Source organism: Heterodontus francisci, chromosome 43 (assembly GCF_036365525.1).
Source record: "Heterodontus francisci isolate sHetFra1 chromosome 43, sHetFra1.hap1, whole genome shotgun sequence".
Classification (NCBI taxonomy): domain Eukaryota; kingdom Metazoa; phylum Chordata; class Chondrichthyes; order Heterodontiformes; family Heterodontidae; genus Heterodontus; species Heterodontus francisci.
The window spans coordinates 25,324,433-25,344,640 of NC_090413.1; the positions used below are offsets into that span (position 1 = coordinate 25,324,433).

A 20,208-nucleotide genomic window follows, 5' to 3' on the forward strand; every position below is an offset into this window, starting at 1 on the left:
ACAAACAAACCGATGGGACAGGTTTTCTTGAGTTTAAAAAAGAAAGAGGTTAGCTTTATTCTACTTAAACCGACCTAGGTACAATAGTAAACTATGCTCCAACTTTCACACGCACACATAAATAGGTTACAGAATGGGGAAGGATAGATTGGTCGGATAGAGTCCGGAGCAATATAAAGGGGTATACAGTCTATGGAGTTTGGTGACTCAGTTGACATCCGGTTGAACTCGGTGGTTCTGAGGCATCCGGGCTTGTAGAGGTGGCTAGCAGATTCAGGTTTTTCTGGGGTATAGTGATGCAGATGATTTCCTTCATGGGGTTTCAGTCTGCCCACAGTGATGCTTAGGTGGCTATGGCCAGCAGGCAGGGTTTGAAACTTGCCACATGGACTGGGGAGAGAGCACTTGGGTCTTTTTTGGTCAGTGTCGGTTGCTTGCCTGCTGCAGAGAGAGTACAGCCAGTTTAAAACACACAGATGGTGGGGCTGTCACATGTTGGCTCAGTGTGGATTCCCTCTTGCAACTTAATTAGTTTATGTCTAGGAATTCCCTTCTCTCAATCGGGGTCCCATTGTTCAAGCGATTACCATTGAGTGGTCCATCTCCACCAGTTTTAATGTCCCAAAATTGCCTTTAATGTTTTGTTAATGGAGACTGGTCAGGTGAGGCATTCCAAGCTTCTGAAGTCATTGTTCTGGAGGAGACTGGCCAGATCATTCCACTCCCTCCCGATACACTGGAATGTAAGGGATTTTGATGCAAATTTCGGTGGCCATTTTAGCTGCGGGGAGTCAACCTTTATGGTCTGTTCCTTTTTCCTTTTTAAAAATCTTATTCAGGTTTCAGGATGGATTAAAAAATTATCTTTCGGCATAGAGCCTGTTCGTGACAATATAAACAATCCCATGGAGTTCTTCCTGGTGACTTTGACAATATTTAGCCCTCAGTCAACATCACTAAAACAGATTAATTGGTCATTTATTTATTTGCTGTTTGTGGGATCTTGCTCTGCACAGTTTGCCATGTTTGTTTACTACTGCATTTCAAAAGTACTTCATTGACTGCAAAGCAGTTTGGCTTGTACTGAGGTTGTGAAATGTGTTATAGAAATAAAAGTCTTGTCTTTACTTCAGCACCCAAGTCCCCAGATTTTTGTTTTGGTTGAAAGGGGAGTTTGCCTTTTTTGTGCCAATCAAGTTTGCAGATGGATAATAGTTCGTGTAGAATTCCATGGCATTTACCCTCATGTTTATAGCCACTGTTGGCTCCAAGAACTCTTGGGGCTGGATGTGGACTATATATTCCTGAACCTTGCTGCAACAATGTTGGCATCACGTCCCCTGTGAATTAAGACAGAATGCCTTCATTTTGACTTTTATTCCCATTTTGTAGCAGCACTAGAAGCTATTAAAGGTGGTCACCTAGAACTGGAGGTTTGGAGTGCCCTGTGATTAACACTATGACATTTTAAAGCAATAGATTAGAAAGGTGAAATGAACTCTTGCACTTTTGAATTTATTCATCCATGGGATATGAGCATCGCTGGCATTTATTGCCCATCCCTAATTGCCCTTGAGAAGGTGGTGGTGAGCTGCCTTCTGGAACCGCTGCAGTCCATGTGAGGTAGGTACATCCACAGTGCTGTTAGGAAGGGAGTTCCAGGATTTTGACCCAGCGACAGTGAAGGAACGGCGATATAGTTCCAAGTCAGGATGGTGTGTGGCTTGGAGAGGAACTTGCAGATAGTGGTGTTCCCATGTGCCTGCTGCCCTTGGCCTTCTAGGTGGTAGAGGTCGCGTTGAAGAAGGCTTGGTGAGTTTCTGCAGTGCCTATTTTGGATGTTATACTATGGCTACAGTAGCATGTTTGAGCGTAGTTAATTCAGTCAATTGATTTCTGCTCCTGTTCATTAACCAACTGATACTTGGAACTCTTGGTTTATGATGTTCTGCTTGAGAAGAGGCTTTAAACCAAGGTCCCACTTGCATGTTTCTTTGGTTCAGGTAGATCGTGCTGCTACTCGAAGAGCACTGAGCTCTCCCAGTGTCCTGGCCTATGATGCTTCCTCAACCATTTAAAAAAAAAAATTGTCTGCTCATTTCTGTCTTTGCTGTTTTGTAGATGATGTGTAGGATGGTGGTCAGATTTCCCTGAAACAACAAGTCACTGCACTTCAGAAATGTGTTCACTTATTATTCAACATAAAATAAGTTGTTATGTAAATGTTACCCCTTCCTCAGAATTCCTCGATTGAACTGTAGCCATGGAGTTCCCTGATATTAGGTCTTCATAAAGTGAAGTGGTTGATATGTAATGGTTATTCACATAAATGGTTAATGGAGACCCCGGCTCCTGGCTGTTCATTCACACAGTCCATGATAGAAATGGTTTTGTTTACAAGGAGGTGAGGTTCAATGAGATAGAGAAAACTATGAATGCTGGAAATCGGAAATAAAAAGGGGAAAATGCTGAAAAAGCGAGAGGAGGCCTCCAGCGTGTGAATAAAGGGAAGACTGGTTAGTGGTTGATGTGGAGACCTCTTCATCAGAACTCAACGAAGGGAACCCAAAGAGAGAAAGACTTGGGTTTATATAGCGCCTTTCACCACCTCGACATCCTGAAACGCTTTACAGCCAATGAAATACTTTTGAAATATAGTGACTTTTGTAATATGGGAAACACAGCACAGCAAGATCCCCCAAACAGCAATGCGATAATGACCAGATAATCTGCTTTAGTGGTTGAGGGATAAATACTGGCCAGGGCACTGGTGAGAACTCCTCTGCTCCTCCAAAATGTTCACCGCTTTCTTCTTTTATCAGGGGCTAGAAGACGCTTCCAGCATTTCGTTTTTGTTCCTTCACTGACCTTAATGTGGCCCAGAGCAGCTTTGCAGGGAGGGAGCCAGATGGAGTAACAGGCCATTGGGGAGAGAGTTGCATCGAGTAACAGGCTCTGGGGAGAGAGCTACACAGAGTAACGGGCAATTGAATATTGAGTTACAAGGGTTGTATTGAATGGCGGATTATACAGAGAATTAAAGAAATTGGAGAGAATGTGGCACTGAAATAGAAACTCCTGCTAAAGATGGAGTAGAACAAATACTGGGAACGCAGCATGAACTGTACAGCCTAGGTGATTGAAATGATAGCTTTTAATCAATGGAATGGGTTTAAGGATGTCTGCAGCATTGGATCAGGCACCTGGCACGTGGACTCTTGAGTTCAGTTTTGTCTTTCATATTTACAGTTCCAGTTTGGTGGAGATGGTTCCAAGGGACCAGTTGTTTCACCCCAGGAATATCAGGCCCAGTCCATCCTCCAACAAGCAAGGGTAAGTGATTGATTGATTGTCTATCAGTCTCGGGCCTAATAACAAACAAAACCTTCAGCAACCTCACCGCCTTTAACGTTGAAGAGTTTCAGTGAGCAAATGCTGTTAAGGGATGTAGAACTAAGGTGGGTAGATGGAGTTGACGCGCAGATGAGCCATGATCTAATTGAATGGCGGAACAGACCTGAGGGGTTGAATGGCCTGCGTCTCCTAATGTTCCAGTAGAAAAGGGACAGATGCAAGGGGTTCACTCAAATCCACAGTAATATCTTAAAGCAGAGGACTAAATCTAGATCATACACATGTAGCAGGTTCCAGCAAGCTTGCTGCATAATTATGATGCCAAGAGCATTGTGGCGATATCTTTATAGCTTACAAACAGGCCATTCGGGCCAACTGGTCCATGCTGGTGTTTATGCTGCACACGAGCCTCCTCCCATTCTACTTCATCTCACCCTATCAGCGTATCCTTCTATTCCTTTCTCCCTCATATCTTTATCCGGCATGCCCTTAATTGTATCCATACTATTTGCCTCAACCACTATGATAGTGAGTTCCAGATACTCACCACTCTCTGGGTGAAGAACTTTCTCCTGAGTTCCCTGTTGGATTTATTAATGACGATCTTGTATTTATGACTCTAGCTCTGATCTCCCCTCAGGTGAACCATCTTCCCTACATCTACCCTGTCAATGTGTGAGGCCATCCTTCAGCCTTTGCTTTTCCAGATTGACTTGCTTGTAACTCACAGCCTCTATTTTGTGTTTACTTTCTAGCTTGCTATGAAGGGCCCACCCGGTTCAATAGGCCTCACAGGAAGACCAGGCCCTATGGTGAGTATGAGGTTTGACCAGTGAGACTAGTTGGGAAATCCAGCATTAACTGAGTAGCAACTGAGAAGAAATGCATCTCATTATGGTATTATTTCAGTTGAGCCTTTGTTTTGGAAACGCCATGATCCCTTTCGTGCTTCAGTTGGTTCCAATAAAAAGTTATGAATGTGTTTGGGCGAACTCAATATCATTCTCTTCCCAATGCCAGCACAACTTTCCTGAATGTGGCAGCTCTTGCTGTAATGTGGTTCTACTGGAGAGACTCTAGGAGGACATTCTTCATGTGTGACCCAAGGGAGCGAGTGCCGAACAGTTAAATGACCATCAAGAGAGGGCATCACAAACTCCAAGTGTCACTACGTGCTGAGGTTCTATCTGTCCCCAGTGTTGCGAAGGATGGGCCTGGGCACATTGCCGCGGAACGCTCCATGCAGTTGGGCCGTGCCGTACCACCTATCCTTCGTGGAGCAGTTTCTGCGGGAAAACACCTTTGACCACCGGTCCATCAGGCAGTGGTCTGCACGGAATGTCCTCAAGGCCCTACGGGAAAAGTTGACGGTGGATCCTGTCGGATGGTTCCCCGAGCAGACCGTCAAAGTCATTTGGCGGAATGCCTCATCACCAGAACTTTCAAACAAGTACCAAGACGTAGCTTGGCTGGTGGTGAGAAGGGCCCTCCCCGTCAGATCCTTCATGCACACCCGAAGTCTCGCCCCCTCCGCACAATGCCCCCGCGGTGGCTGTGGTGGGGAAGAGATGGTCGCCCACCTCCTCCTGGAATGTGTCTTTGCAAAGCAGGTGTGGAAAGAGATGCAGTGGTTTTTGTCGAGGTTCATCCCAAGCAGCTCTGTAACACAGGAGTCTGTGCTCTACGGGCTGTTCCCAGGGACGCACACCGAGACAAACATCAACTGCTGCTGGAGGACTATCAATTCGGTGAAAGACACCCTTTGGTCTGCCTGAAACTTGCTGGTCTTCCAGCGCAAAGAGTTGTCCACCACCGAATGTTGCAGACTGGCACATTCCAAGGTCCAGGACTACGTGCTGAGGGACACACTAAAGCTTGGGGCAGCCGCAGCAAAGGCTCAATGGGGAAAGACCACAGTGTAAGGTCCCCCCACCAAGCTAGACTGAGGGGCTGGATCCATGGGAAACCCCTTGAACTGTATCGTTAATATTTTCATTTGCTGTAAATGTAAAACTGTAATTGGCATGACAATTGTGAAATGGAAGGGTTGTGAAGAAACTCATGATAGTATTGAAGGAAACTGATCTCCCTTGCAATGTTTGTATTTTTTGGTGCTGTTTTGAAACTGTTTGGCAATGTAATTTTTACAGAATTTTATGAATAAAGTATATTTTGGAAATAAAAAAAAAAATCAAGAGAGGGCATCAAGGCCTGACCCTTTCTCCACCCCATATCCATCCACATGCCTTCTGGTGGTGGATGTTGGATAGCGATTCCCCCCCTTAATCCAGGGGGAGGGCGGGGGGTGGGGGATGGGATGGTGAGACCGAGGATAAGTGTGGCGCTGCTCATCCTATTAAACCCACCACAATCCAGCACACATTAGAGCTTGAACCTCCCTGATGTGTTTAACTCAATATCATGAGATATTAGAGTTAAATAGGAAATTTCTGCAGACAACAGGGCTGCTGTTGGTATAATAACATGCCTCGTGATGACTAAACAAGGTTATGAGTTTGTTTTCCACAGGCCAAGTTCATGAGGAGAGTTGGGGAGGCGGGGGTGGTTGGTTAATTAGAGGAACGCCCGTTCCCCTGAAGGGTAAGAGTTGGAGAATCTCCTGCCTCCTGGGGCCCTCCACAAGAAAGGCCTTGGGGCCGGATTCAAAGTGGAGGAGTGAAAGCCTTGACTGGAGCTGGAAAACTTTAGTGACGGTCAGTTACCAGTTGAGCGGGAGGATGGCTAATCAGCTGCTAGATCTCTGCCAGCTGTCTGTCTGCAGTTTGATGCTGGGAGGTTTATATTGAGTTACCCCTCAGATTTAGTTTTGTTTTGTTTCATTCTTTTTTTCACTGGGCCCTTCGGCCAACCCTTCATGTCTCCTTACACTTGGGATCAGCAGTTGGGAATAGCGTGGTCCAGATTCCTGCTCTGTACAGGTCAGGGGATATTATCGAGAAAGGGCTATAGTGAAAGTTCACTTTTAAATCCTTTCTCCAAAATCATTTTCTATTGAAAATTGTTACTGAATTTTATGAAGTCCTTGTGTGTCTGTGTAACAGTGAAGGGAGGACCTTTAGAGTGGTGAAGAGAGAAAAATAATGCCTGATATCCAGATTTATTTTAATGTTTCTTTTTTCACCCTCTCCCCTGCAGGGTCTCCCTGGTAATGAAGGTCTGAAAGGAGATGCTGGTGAAATGGGCCCACAGGTAAGCCGAAAATTGTCTCTGACAATTCTTTTTAACTATGACTTGACTGAGTACACAACCTGACTGTGTGCATAGGCAGCTCGGGGTTGTGTGTGGGGACAGACTGAAAGACATTGTGGATCAGTGAAAGGGACTCCACCATGACTGTACTTGCTCAAACAGCTCCGAGACAAAATGGGGATCTTTGAAAGACGTGAAAGAGCGGAATTCAAAGAGCTGTCTTAAATCGTAATGGAACAAGTTGCATAAGTGGCATTAAAGTCCTCACACACTTTGTCACACCTACTCAGGGGATGCTGCATTGTCGGAGGTGCCATCTTTTGGATGAGACATTAAGCCAAGGCCCCGTCTGCCTTCTCTGGTGGGTGTAAAAGAGCTCGTGGCACTCTATTGGAAGAAGAGCAGGGAGTTCTCCCTGGTGTCCTGGCCAACATTTATCCCTTAATTAACGTCACTAAAATGAATTATCTGGTCGTTATCACATTGCTGTTTGTGGGATCTTGCTATGCGCAAATTGGCTTCTGCATTTCCTACATTACGCAATGACTACACTTCAAGAAGTGCTGTTGAGTGCGCTAGGGCACCTTGAGGCTATGAAAGGCGCCACATAAATGCAAGTCTCTCTTTCTGTTCCAGGGTCCTCTTGGTATCGCAGGGTCTATCGGGCCACCTGGAAAAGCTGGAAGAAGGGTAAGAGTCTCCTTGTTCAACAGGGGTCATTTTCAGGCAAGGAGAATCTGTCAGGATGTATAATGCGTCACGGCACCACAATCGCCAGTCTTTTGCCTGGTCCAAACTGAAAATTACCCCCAATATGTTTAATATTGAATCCAATAGGAGAATCCTCTTTATCCAGAGAGTGGTGAGAATGTGGAAGTCGCTGTCTAAAGGAGTAGTTGAGGTGAATAGCATAGATGCACTTCAGGAGACCTTGCAGTTACTGCCGTATAGAGGAGAGTTCCAAACTTCTACCAGTCTCAGTGTGAAATGGTTCCTAATTTTGCTCCTGAAAGGTTTGCCTCTAATTTTTAGACTATATCCCCTCGTCCTAGACTCCCCAACTAGCAGAAAACATTTCTCTCTATCTACCCGATCTGTTCCCCTTAATATCTTGAAAACTTTGATCAAATCACCCCTTAACCATCTAAATTCCAGGGAATTTAATTCTAGTTTGTGTAATCTCTGCTAGTAAACACTAAGGAGATCCCTGAATTGGACAATCACACTCAGGTCGATTCACATCACTTTTGTGCGCTCGTTCTTTCTCTCTGTCCTTCCTAGTTATGAAAGCTGTATTGTAGCAATGTTAAAACCTGCAGTATAACCAGGACACTAGCTATCCTGATCAGCCTGTATCTCGGGGGATGGTGATTTTAGACTGCTCCATCATCTACACTGAGATTAAATCTCTCATAAAATTAATGTTAGGAAAATGTCACCAAACTTTCAAACTACTGTCCAAATCCCCTGTGTTTAGAGAAATGTTGTAGCAATTTCAAAGTTGGAACTGTTTTGAAATGTTCACTCAATGACTTGCCGTGAATGATTGTGACTTCCTGAATATCTTTAGTGAATCGTGTATAATGTGACAATGTTGGCTGAGGGTTTGAAATAGACTGGCAGGAGCCCAAGCTCCTGTTCTGTAATCGCAAAGCTTGACTGAGATCTCTTGTATCAGTCTTGGATTGCAAACAAAGACATGTACATTCCTGTACAAAGGCACCCAGGCTTTGCCTGTGAACATCTCAGAGTGGTACTTGTGTGGATCAGGAATCCAGCGAAGAAATTGAATCAGACTGGCTTCACATTGTTATAGACAATGTATCTGTTTACAGTGCGCATCATGTCTTTTTATCTGTCCCATGCATGCTCTCTCCATTTTTCTCTCCCCTCTCTCTCTTCCTTGTTCTCTTTCTCTCTGTCTCTATCTTGCTCCTTCTCCCTCTCTCTATGCATCCCTCCCACACACCTCCTCTCACCCCATCTCTGCCCCTCTCTCTTCACTACTCCCACCCCTCCTCTCTCCACCCCTCCCATACTCTCCATCTCTCCTCTCCCCGACTGTCTCCCCTTCCCCATCTTTTCCTCCCTTCTCACCTCCACTCCCACATCTCTGTCTCCCCCATCTCTGTCTCCCCCATCTCTGTCTCCCCCATCTCTGTCTCCCCCATCTCTGTCTCCCCCATCTCTGTCTCCCCCATCTCTCTCTGCCCCCCATCTCTGTCTCCCCCATCTCTCTCTGCCCCCCATCTCTCTCTGCCCCCCATCTCTCTCTGCCCCCCATCTCTCTCTGCCCCCCATCTCTCTCTGCCCCCCATCTCTCTCTGCCCCCCATCTCTCTCTGCCCCCCATCTCTCTCTGCCCCCCATCTCTCTCTGCCCCCCATCTCTCTCTGCCCCCCATCTCTCTCTGCCCCCCATCTCTCTCTGCCCCCCATCTCTCTCTGCCCCCCATCTCTCTCTGCCCCTCATCTCTCTGCCCCTCATCTCTCTGCCCCTCATCTCTCTGCCCCTCATCTCTCTGCCCCTCATCTCTCTGCCCCTCATCTCTCTGCCCCTCATCTCTCTGCCCCTCATCTCTCTGCCCCCCATCTCTCTCTGCCCCCCATCTCTCTCTGCCCCCCATCTCTCTCTGCCCCCCATCTCTCTCTGCCCCCCATCTCTCTCTGCCCCCCCATCTCTCTCTGCCCCCCCATCTCTCTCTGCCCCCCCATCTCTCTCTGCCCCCCCATCTCTCTCTGCCCCCCCATCTCTCTCTGCCCCCCCATCTCTGTCTGCCCCCCCATCTCTGTCTGCCCCCCCATCTCTGTCTGCCCCCCCATCTCTGTCTGCCCCCCATCTCTGTCTGCCCCCCATCTCTGTCTGCCCCCCCATCTCTGTCTGCCCCCCATCTCTGTCTGCCCCCCCATCTCTGTCTGCCCCCCCATCTCTGTCTGCCCCCCCATCTCTGTCTGCCCCCCCATCTCTGTCTGCCCCCCCATCTCTGTCTGCCCCCCCATCTCTCTCTGCCCCCCCATCTCTCTCTGCCCCCCCATCTCTCTCTGCCCCCCCATCTCTCTCTGCCCCCCCATCTCTGTCCCCCCATCTCACTGTCCCCCCATCTCACTGTCCCCCCATCTCACTGTCCCCCCATCTCACTGTCCCCCCATCTCACTGTCCCCCATCTCACTGTCCCCCCATCTCACTGCCCCCCCCATCTCACTGCCCCCCCATCTCACTGCCCCCCCATCTCACTGCCCCCCCATCTCACTGCCCCCCCATCTCTCTCTGCCCCCCATCTCTCTGCCCCCCATCTCTCTGCCCCCCATCTCTCTGCCCCCCATCTCTCTGCCCCCCATCTCTCTGCCCCCCATCTGTCTCTGCCCCCCATCTGTCTCTGCCCCCCATCTCTCTTTGCCCCCCCATCTTTCTTTGCCCCCCCATCTTTCTTTCCCCCCCCATCTTTCTTTCCCCCCCCCATCTTTCTTTGCCCCCCCATCTTTCTTTGCCCCCCCATCTTTCTTTGCCCCCCCATCTTTCTTTGCCCCCCCATCTTTCTTTGCCCCCCCATCTCTCTTTGCCCCCCATCTCTCTTTGCCCCCCCATCTCTCTTTGCCCCCCCATCTCTCTTTGCCCCCCCATCTCTCTTTGCCCCCCCATCTCTCTTTGCCCCCCCATCTCTCTCTGCCCCCCATCTCTCTCTGCCCCCCCATCTCTCTCTGCCCCCCCATCTCTCTCTGCCCCCATCTCTCTCTGCCCCCCATCTCTCTCTGCCCCCCATCTCTCTCTGCCCCCCATCTCTCTCTGCCCCCCATCTCTCTCTGCCCCCCATCTCTCTCTGCCCCCCATCTCTCTCTGCCCCCCATCTCTCTCTGCCCCCCATCTCTCTCTGCCCCCCATCTCTCTCTGCCCCCCATCTCTCTCTGCCCCCCATCTCTCTCTGCCCCCCATCTCTCTCTGCCCCCCATCTCTCTGCGCCCCCATCTCTCTGCGCCCCCATCTCTCTGCGCCCCCATCTCTCTGCGCCCCCATCTCTCTGCGCCCCCATCTCTCTGCGCCCCCATCTCTCTGCGCCCCCATCTCTCTGCGCCCCCATCTCTCTGCGCCCCCATCTCTCTGCCCCCCCATCTCTCTGCCCCCCCATCTCTCTGCCCCCCCATCTCTCTGCCCCCCCATCTCTCTGCCCCCCCATCTCTCTGCCCCCCCATCTCTCTGCCCCCCCATCTCTCTGCCCCCCCCATCTCTCTGCCCCCCCATCTCTCTGCCCCCCCCATCTCTCTGCCCCCCCATCTCTCTGCCCCCCCATCTCTCTGCCCCCCCCATCTCTCTGCCCCCCCATCTCTCTGCCCCCCCCATCTCTCTGCCCCCCCCATCTCTCTGCCCCCCCATCTCTCTGCCCCCCCATCTCTCTGCCTCCCATCTCTCTGCCTCCCATCTCTCTGCCTCCCATCTCTCTGCCTCCCATCTCTCTGCCTCCCATCTCTTTGCCTCCCATCTCTCTCTGCCCCCCATCTCACTGCCTCCCATCTCTCTCTGCCCCCCATCTCACTGCCTCCCATCTCTCTCTGCCCCCCCATCTCTCTCTGCCCCCCCATCTAACTGCCCCCCCATCTAACTGCCCCCCCATCTAACTGCCCCCCCATCTAACTGCCCCCCCATCTAACTGCCCCCCCATCTCACTGCCCCCCCATCTCACTGCCCCCCCATCTCACTGCCCCCCCATCTCTCTGCCCCCCCATCTCACTGCCCCCCCATCTCTCTGCCCCCCCATCTCTCTGCCCCCCCATCTCTCTGCCCCCCCATCTCTCTCTGCCCCCCCATCTCTCTCTGCCCCCCCATCTCTCTCTGCCCCCCCATCTCTCTCTGCCCCCCCATCTCTCTCTGCCCCCCCATCTCTGCCCCCCCATCTCTGTCCCCCCATCTCACTGTCCCCCCATCTCACTGCCCCCCCATCTCACTGCCCCCCCATCTCACTGCCCCCCCCCATCTCACTGCCCCCCCCATCTCACTGCCCCCCCCATCTCACTGCCCCCCCCATCTCACTGCCCCCCCCATCTCACTGCCCCCCCATCTCACTGCCCCCCCATCTCACTGCCCCCCCATCTCACTGCCCCCCCATCTCTCTCTGCCCCCCATCTCTCTCTGCCCCCCATCACTCTGCCCCCATCTCTCTTTGCCCCCCATCTCTCTTTGCCCCCCATCTCTCTTTGCCCCCCATCTCTCTTTGCCCCCCATCTCTCTTTGCCCCCCCATCTCTCTTTGCCCCCCCATCTCTCTGCCCCCCCATCTCTCTGCCCCCCCATCTCTCTTTGCCCCCCCATCTCTCTTTGCCCCCCATCTCTCTTTGCCCCCCCATCTCTCTTTGCCCCCCCATCTCTCTTTGCCCCCCCATCTCTCTTTGCCCCCCCATCTCTCTTTGCCCCCCCATCTCTCTTTGCCCCCCCATCTCTCTTTGCCCCCCCATCTCTCTTTGCCCCCCCATCTCTCTTTGCCTTGCCCCATCTCTCTTTGCCTTGCCCCATCTCTCTTTGCCTTGCCCCCATCTCTCTTTTCCCCATCTCTCTTTTCCCCCTTCTCTCTTTTCCCCCATCTCCCTTTTCCCCCATCTCTCTCTTTTCCCCCATCTCTCTCTTTTCCCCATCTCTCTCTTTCCCCATCTCTCTCTCTCTCTCTCCCCATCTCTCTCTCTCCCCCATCTCTCTCTCTCTCTCCCCATCTCTCTCTCTCTCCCTCCATCTCTCTCTCGCCTCCCATCTTTCTCTCCCCCCATCTTTCTCTCCTCCCATCTTTCTCTCCCCCCATCTCTCTCTCCCCATTCTCTCTTTCCTCCCATCTCTCTCTTTCCTCCCATCTCTCTCTTTCCTCCCATCTCTCTCTTTCCTCCCATCTCTCTCTCTCTCCCCCATCGCTCTGCCCCCCCATCTCTCTCTCTTCCCCATCTCTCCCTCTTCCCCATCTCTCCCTCTTCCCCATCTCTCTCTCTTCCCCATCTCTCTCTCTTCCCCATCTCTCTCTCTTCCCCATCTCTCTCGCTTCCCCATCTCTCTCGCTTCCCCATCTCTCTCGCTTCCCCATCTCTCTCTCTTCCCCATCTCTCTCTGCCCCCCCCATCTCTCCCCCATCTCTCCCCCATCTCTCCCCCATTTCTCCCCCATCTCTCCCCCATCTCTCCCCCATCTCTCCCCCATCTCTTCCCCCATCTCTCCCCCATCTCTTCCCCCATCTCTTCCCCCATCTCTTCCCCCATCTCTTCCCCCATCTCTTCCCCCATCTCTTCCCCCATCTCTTCCCCCATCTCTTCCCCCATCTCTTCCCCATCTCTTCCCCCATCTCTCTCTCTCTTCCCCATCTCTCTCTCTCTCCCCCATCACTCTCTCTCTCCCCCATCTCTCTCTCTCTCCCCCATCTCTCTCTCTCTCCCCATCTCTCTCTCTCTCCCCCATCTCTCCCCCATCTCTCTCTCTCTTCCCCATCTCTCTCTCTCTTCCCCATCTCTCTCTCTCTTCCCCATCTCTCTCTCTCTTCCCCATCTCTCTCTCTCTTCCCCATCTCTCTTCCCCATCTCTCTCTCTCTTCCCCATCTCTCTCTCTCTTCCCCATCTCTCTCTCTCTTCCCCATCTCTCTCTCTCTTCCCCATCTCTCTCTCTCTTCCCCATCTCTCTCTCTCTCCCCCATCTCTCTCTCTCTCCCCCCATCTCTCTCTCTCTCCCCCATCTCGCTCTCTCTCCCCCATCTCGCTCTCTCTCCCCCATCTCGCTCTCTCTCCCCCATCTCGCTCTCTCTCCCCCATCTCGCTCTCTCTCCCCCATCTCTCTCTCTCTCCCCCATCTCTCTCTCCCCCATCTCTCTCTCTCTCCCCCATCTCTCTCTCTCTCCCCCATCTCTCTCTCCCCCATCTCTCTCTCTCCCCCATCTCTCTCTCTCTCCCCCATCTCTCTCTCTCCCCCATCTCTCTCTCTCTCCCCCATCTCTCTCTCTCTCCCCCATCTCTCTCTCTCTCCCCCATCTCTCTCTCTCCCCATCTCTCTCTCTCTCCCCATCTCTCTCTCTCCCCCCATCTCTCTCTCTCTCTCTCTCCCCATCTCTCTCTCTCTCTCTCTCTCCCCATCTCTCTCTCTCTCTCTCTCTCCCCATCTCTCTCTCTCTCTCTCCCCATCTCTCTCTCTCTCTCTCTCCCCATCTCTCTCTCTCCCCCCATCTCTCTCTCTCTCTCTCCCCAACTCTCTCTCTCTCTCTCCCCATCTCTCTCTCTCTCTCTCTCTCCCCATCTCTCTCTCTCTCTCTCCCCATCTCTCTCTCTCTCTCTCTCTCGCTCCCCATCTCTCTCTCTCTCTCTCCCCATCTCTCTCTCTCTCTCCCCCATCTCTCTATCTCTCCCTCCATCTCTCTCTCTCCTCCCATCTTTCTCTCCTCCCATCTCTCTCTCCCCCCATCTCTCTCTCTCCCCATCTCTCTCTCTTTCCTCCCATCTCTCTCTTTCCTCCCATCTCTCTCTTTCCTCCCATCTCTCTCTTTCCTCCCATCTCTCTCTTTCCTCCCATCTCTCTCTTTCCTCCCATCTCTCTCTCTCCCCCATTGCTCTTTCCCCCCATTGCTCTTTCCCCCCATTGCTCTGTCCCCCCATCGCTCTGTCCCCCCATTGCTCTGTCCCCCCATCGCTCTCCCCCCATCGCTCTCTCTCTACCCCCATCTTTCTGTCTCTACACCCATCTCTCTCTCTCTCCCTCTCCACCCATCTCTCTCTCTCTCCCTCTCCACCCATCTCTCTCTCTCTCTCCACCTATCTCTCTCTCTCTTGCCCCCCATCTCTCTCTCTCTCTCATCCCCATCTCTCTCTCTCTCTCTCTCTCTCTCCTCCCCCCATCCCTCTCTCTGTCTCCACCCCCCCCCCCCCCCACCACCTCCTGTCTTCATCCCACAGTGACGGTTACTCTTTTACAATGGGAACTGAGTGACGGTTACTCTCTTATAATGGGTGAGCATCACAGCCTTTCCAGTCCAGTTGGGTGTTGTGCGTCTTAATGATGTCCTGGCTGAGGACAGCTAGTTTTGCTTGAGTAGTAACGATTGCCACTTACAAGTCTGCATTACTTCCCTTACAATTTTACTTGAAGCTCCTCCTTCTTCTTCTTTGGCCTCCTTGTCTCGAGAGACAATGGGTAAGCGCCTGGAGGTGGTCAATGGTTTGTGAAGCAGCACCTGGAGTGGCTATAAAGGCCAATATTAGAGTGACAGACTCTTCAACAGGTGCTGCAGATAAAATTGGTTGTCGGGGCTGTTACACAGTTGGCTCTCCCCTTGCACTTCTGTCTTTTTTCCTGCCAACTGCTCAGTCTCTTCGACTCGCCACACTTTATGGCTGCCCGTCAGCTCTGGCGATCGCTGGCAACTGACTCCCACAACTTGTGATCAATGTCACAGGACTTCATGTCGCGTTTGCAGACATCTTTAAAGCGGAGACATGGACGGCCGATGGGTCTGATACCAGTGGCGAGCTCATTGTACAATGTGTCTTTGGGGATCCTGCCATCTTCCATGCGGCTCACATGGCCAAGCCATCTCAAGCGCCGCTGACTCAGTAGTGTGTATAAGCTGGGGATGTTGCCTCGAGGACTTCTGTGTTGGAGATATGGTCCTGCCACCTGATGCCAAGGATTCTCCAGAGGCAGCAAAGATGGAATGAATTGAGACGTCGCTCTTGGCTGACATACGTTGTCCAGGCCTCGCTGCCATAGAGCAAGGTACTGAGCACATAGGCTTGATACACTCGGACTTTTGTGTTCCGTGTCAGTGCGCCATTTTCCCACACTCTCTTGGCCAGTCTGGACATAGCAGTGGAAGCCTTTCCCATGCGCTTGTTGATTTCTGCATCGAGAGACAGGCTACTGGTGATAGTTGAGCCTAGGTAGGTGAACTCTTGAACCACTTCCAGAGCGTGGTCGCCGATATTGATGGCCCCTCTGCTTGGAGTGATGCAACTTCTTTGGTTTGAGTCTAACCTTGCTGCACGCCAGGGAGTGGTCGATGTCGCAGTCTACACTGTGGAAGCTGCATGTGACTTGAACACTGTTTAAGGAGGCTCACCTTGTGACGATGAGGTCCAGCTGGTGCCAACAATGTGATCTTGAGTGCCTCCATGAAACCCGGTGACAGGGTTTAGTAGGTTAATATAAATTAGCAGTCCAGCTATTTCTTAATGTACGGGAGGGGGAGTGAGTAATTAATGCTTGACCAAACGTAATGAATTAATTAGTAACAAAACAACAAGCTGATTACTTGCACAGTAACATAAGAAAAGCCAAGGGTGTGAGAAGGTAACTCGGCCCATCAGAGCCTATCCCTCCAGTCTTTAACTCTTCCATCGTAGTGTCCAACTGCACTTTGAACATTAATCCCATGTGCTTTTACTGCCCAGCCTAATCATTGAGCATCTTCCGAGTGAAGAGGTTCTTCCTAGTATCTTTGAAGTCCATGTTTAACCAGTTTAAATTTGTGCGCCAGTTAAAACGTTTGTGCTCTGGTGATGACGTTTGATGATGATATTTTATATGTTCATCAATGTTCAGATTGCAACCAACACAGAAAGAATTGCAGAACAACCCATTAAATTTTTGTTCTGGAGTTTCCCTTGAAGATCTGTCCTCCAGGTGAGGTGTTAAATTCAGGTTTAGTCTACTTGCCCCTGTGGTTCAGGTGGACGTTGCCAGGACATTATGCAAAAATAAAGAGTAGGATGTTGTCCTGGAGTTCTGCCTAACATTCCTCCCTCAATCAGTACCAAAAAAAAGCAGATTGACGTGCAGTCACCTCATTGTTCTTTGAGAGAGATTACGGACACAAAGTGACAGCTGAATCTGCTGACCCTGCAACTTCAATAGAAGATGCTGTGAGGTGTGAGAATGCTTTGATGTGAAATGAACTATCAATACTTGCTTTTATTCTTTATGGAATGGATGCAAGCCTTGGCCGCAATTAATCCTGGCAGACAATTTTTACAATGTGTGAATGCAACTGTTTTTTAAATTTTGTTTCACAGGGTCGTCCTGGAGTAAATGGGATCAGAGGGTTACCGGGCGAACCAGGAATAAAGGTTGGTGTTTTATCCAGAACAGCCTGCAGCTGACCACTGGGGAAAAGATTAGTTTCATTTCAATCCCATGGCATTATCTGAAGACAAAACAGGGGCGTTTTCCCCAGTGTTCTGAAAATATTGATCACTCAAACAATGTCACAGAAACAGGTTATCTGGTCATTATTACATTGCTGTTTTAAGGATCTTGCTGTGTGCAAATTAGCTTCTGTGTTTCTTAAATTACAATAGTGACTTTACTTCAAAAGTGTTTTATTGGCTTCAGGGTGTCTTGAGGTGGTGAAAGGAGTTAGATAAAGGCAGGTCTTTTGGGTTCCCTTTGTTTAGTTCTGATGAAGAGGTCTCCATATCAACCGCTAACCAGTCTTCCTTTTATTCAGATACTGGAGGCCTCCTCTCGCTTTTTCAGCATTTTCCCCTTTTTATTTCAGATTTTCAGCATTTATAGTTTTCTCTATCTCATTGAACCTTACCTCCTTGTAACTGAAACCCATTTCTATCATAGACTGTGTGAATGAACAGCCTAGAGCCAGGGTCTCCATTATCCATTTATCTGAATAAGCGCTGTGCGATGATATCAGCCACTTATCTTCATGAAGGTCCGAAGGCCTAATATTGTACAGTTTGCTTGTGTGTACAGTTTTGGTCTCCACATTTAAGAAAGGATATACTTTTTTTAGCCGGCACTTAACAAGCCCAACGAGAGGGGCTGCAATTCTAGATTTAGTCTTCAAAAATGAAGCTGGGCAAGTGGATGAAGTAACAGTGGGGTACCACTTTGGAGATAGTGACCATAATATGGTTAGTTTCAGCATAATCATGGAAAATGACAAAAATAAACAGGAGTCTAAGTTCTAAATTGGGGGAAGGCTAATTTTATGAAGCTGAGAGGTGACCTGGCAAAAGTGGACTGGATACAACTACTTGAAGGAAAATTGGTGGCAAACCAGTGGGAGGTATTCAAAAGCGAGATTCTACAGGCACAGTGTAGGCATGTCCCCACAAAGATCAAGGGTGGTACAGCCAAATCTAGAGCCCCCTGGGTATCTGGTAGCTTACAGGGTAAGATAAAGCAGAAAAAGAAAGCTTATGACGGTCACAAAAAACTTTAAATACTTTAGAAAGCCTAGAGGAGTATAGAAAGTGCAGGGGTGTAGTAAAAAAGGAAGTTAGGAAAGCAAAGAGAGGTCATGAAAAATTCTTGGCAGGTAAAATCAAGAAAACTTGGATTGGAGACCGTACAGTGAAAGTTCACTAAATTGGTCCCTGGGTTGAAGGGGTTGTCCTATGATGAGAGGCTGAGTAAATTGGGCCTATACTTTCTGGAGTTTAGAAGAATGAGAGGCGATCTCCTTGAAGCATACAAGATTCTGAAGGGGCTGGATAGGGTAGACTCTGAGAGATTCGGGGAATCTAAAACATGGGGGCACAGTCTCAGGATAAGGGACTGATCATTTAGGAGTGAGATGAGGAGAAATTACTTCATTCAAAGAGTTATGAATCTTTGGAATTTTTTACCCTAGAAAGTTGTGGATGCTCCATCGTTGAATACACTTAAGGCTGGGAGAGACAGATTTTGGGTCTCCCAGGGAATCAAGGGATATGGGGAATGGGCGGGAAAGTGGAGTTGAAGCCTAAGATCAGCCATGATCCTATTGAATGGTGGAGCAGGCTCAATGGGCCATATGGTCTACTCTTGCTCCTATTTCTTGTGTTTAGCGCAACTGGATAGATATTAGTCAGTAGAGGGCAGACAGGGAACTCCCTGGCAACAGTTCAATCGAGAAATTCTAAGGAAATGCTTATATTTATGTCACAGCTTTTCATGTTATTGAAGCATAATTGAATGAATTTCTGAAGCACAGTGACTTGTTATGTAGGGAAACATGACAGCTTTCCTTCAAAAGTACCTCTCTGGCCGTAACGCGTTCTAGGGCATCCTAAGGTCATGAGCGGCACTATAGAAATGCAAGACTTTTTTTTCTTTCATTCTTTCTTTAGTTCACTGCAGAAAGAAAGAACAAATCAATCATGGAGGGCACCAAATTGGGGTTGCTTTCCAGCAGCAGTCACTGTGTAGCGATTAAGAGCAAACGCCTTCTGCCCTCCCTCTAATCAAGAGCAATTTAAAATTCATCAAAATCTTCAAGATTATTCCAGGGTTTGATAGCGTAGACACAGAGAAAATGTTTCTATTTGTGGGAGAGACAAGAACTAGGGGCCGTAAGTATAAGACAGTCACTAATAAAGGACGGCGCAGTGGTTAGCACCGCAGCCTCACAGCTCCAGCGACCCGGGTTCAATTCTGGGTACTGTCTGTGTGGAGTTTGCAAGTTCTCCCTGTGTCTGCGTGGGTTTTCTCCGGGTGCTCCGGTTTCCTCCCACAAGCCAAAAGACTTGCAGGTTGATAGGTTAATTGGCCATTATAAATTGCCCCTAGTATAGGTAGGTGGTTGGGAAATATAGGGACAGGTGGGGATGTGGTAGGAATATGGGATTGGTGTAGGATTGGTATAAATGGGTGGTTGATGGTCGGCACAGACTCGGTGGGCCGAAGGGCCTGTTTCAGTGCTGTATCTCTAAACTAAACTAAACTAAATCCAATTGGGAATTCAGGAGAAACTTCTTTGGTGGAACTCACTACCACAGGGAGTGGTTGAGGTGAGTAGTATAGGTACATTTAAGGGGAGGCTGGATAAATATGTGAAGGAGAAAGGAAAAATATGCTGATGGGGTGAGAGGAGGCTCATGTGGTGCATCAACTGCAGTAATGACCAGGTGGGCTGTGATGCAAATACTTTGTGGGCCTTGCTTTCAATCTGTAACTCCAGATAGTAAAGTATAAAATTCCATTCTCTGCACCTAAGGAGGGGAGAAACAGAAAATTGTAAGAGGCTCTCAGACGATTGAATTATTTGATATAATAAAAGCACTCAATTAGTCAGAGCACGCCCTGGAGTTATTCCTCTAAACTGAATATGAAACTGTGATTGATCTGTATCTTGCCCTAATTGAGAGTTGTTATTCCCTTTTGCGCTGTCTTAGAACTTTAAAAACTAATTTAAATACTGTTGAACTAAAAATTGACACTTGAGTGCAGTTAGCAAAAACATTGTGTGATTAAAATTACTCAGCATCATTATATTCAAGCGGTTGGGTTTACCCTCCTTCTGCATTGTCAGGCCACTTCGGCTTATAGAATTGTGGAATGGCACAGCACAGAAGGAGGCCATTCGGCCCATCATGTCTGCGCTAGCTCTTGGAAAGTGCTATCAGCATAGGGTGCGAGGAGGCTAGTGTGGAGATTGGACCGAATGGCGTGTTTCTTTTCCGTATGCTGTAATTACTCTGAGATGTAAATTTCCCTCGTGGTAGCACCTCCTCTTCTTAGCTGCAGTGTTTAATCACTGGGATATTACCATATGGACTAAATCAGTTATTGTTGTCTTTCTTGTAATAGGGCAACAGGGGTTTCGATGGTCTTCCTGGACTGCCTGGAAATAAAGGCGACAGGGTAAGAGCAACGTTGGTGCTTGGCTCGCAAAGTTCTGATTGTAGAAATGTCCTCGGTTCTG

At 49.4% G+C, this 20,208-nt stretch overlaps 1 protein-coding gene across 2 annotated transcripts in view; it reads left to right on the plus strand.

Annotated features, from left to right (window-relative positions):
* Positions 1-20,208, plus strand: part of LOC137355733 (collagen alpha-1(XI) chain-like) — a 244,071-nt gene that overhangs the window by 106,699 nt on the left and 117,164 nt on the right. For both annotated transcript variants that reach the window (XM_068021204.1, XM_068021206.1), the window contains 6 exons: positions 3,250-3,333; positions 4,110-4,166; positions 6,511-6,564; positions 7,201-7,254; positions 16,580-16,633; positions 20,094-20,147. In XM_068021204.1, the coding sequence (XP_067877305.1) occupies positions 3,250-3,333; positions 4,110-4,166; positions 6,511-6,564; positions 7,201-7,254; positions 16,580-16,633; positions 20,094-20,147 (357 nt within the window). The remainder of the gene's footprint in view (positions 1-3,249; positions 3,334-4,109; positions 4,167-6,510; positions 6,565-7,200; positions 7,255-16,579; positions 16,634-20,093; positions 20,148-20,208) is intronic.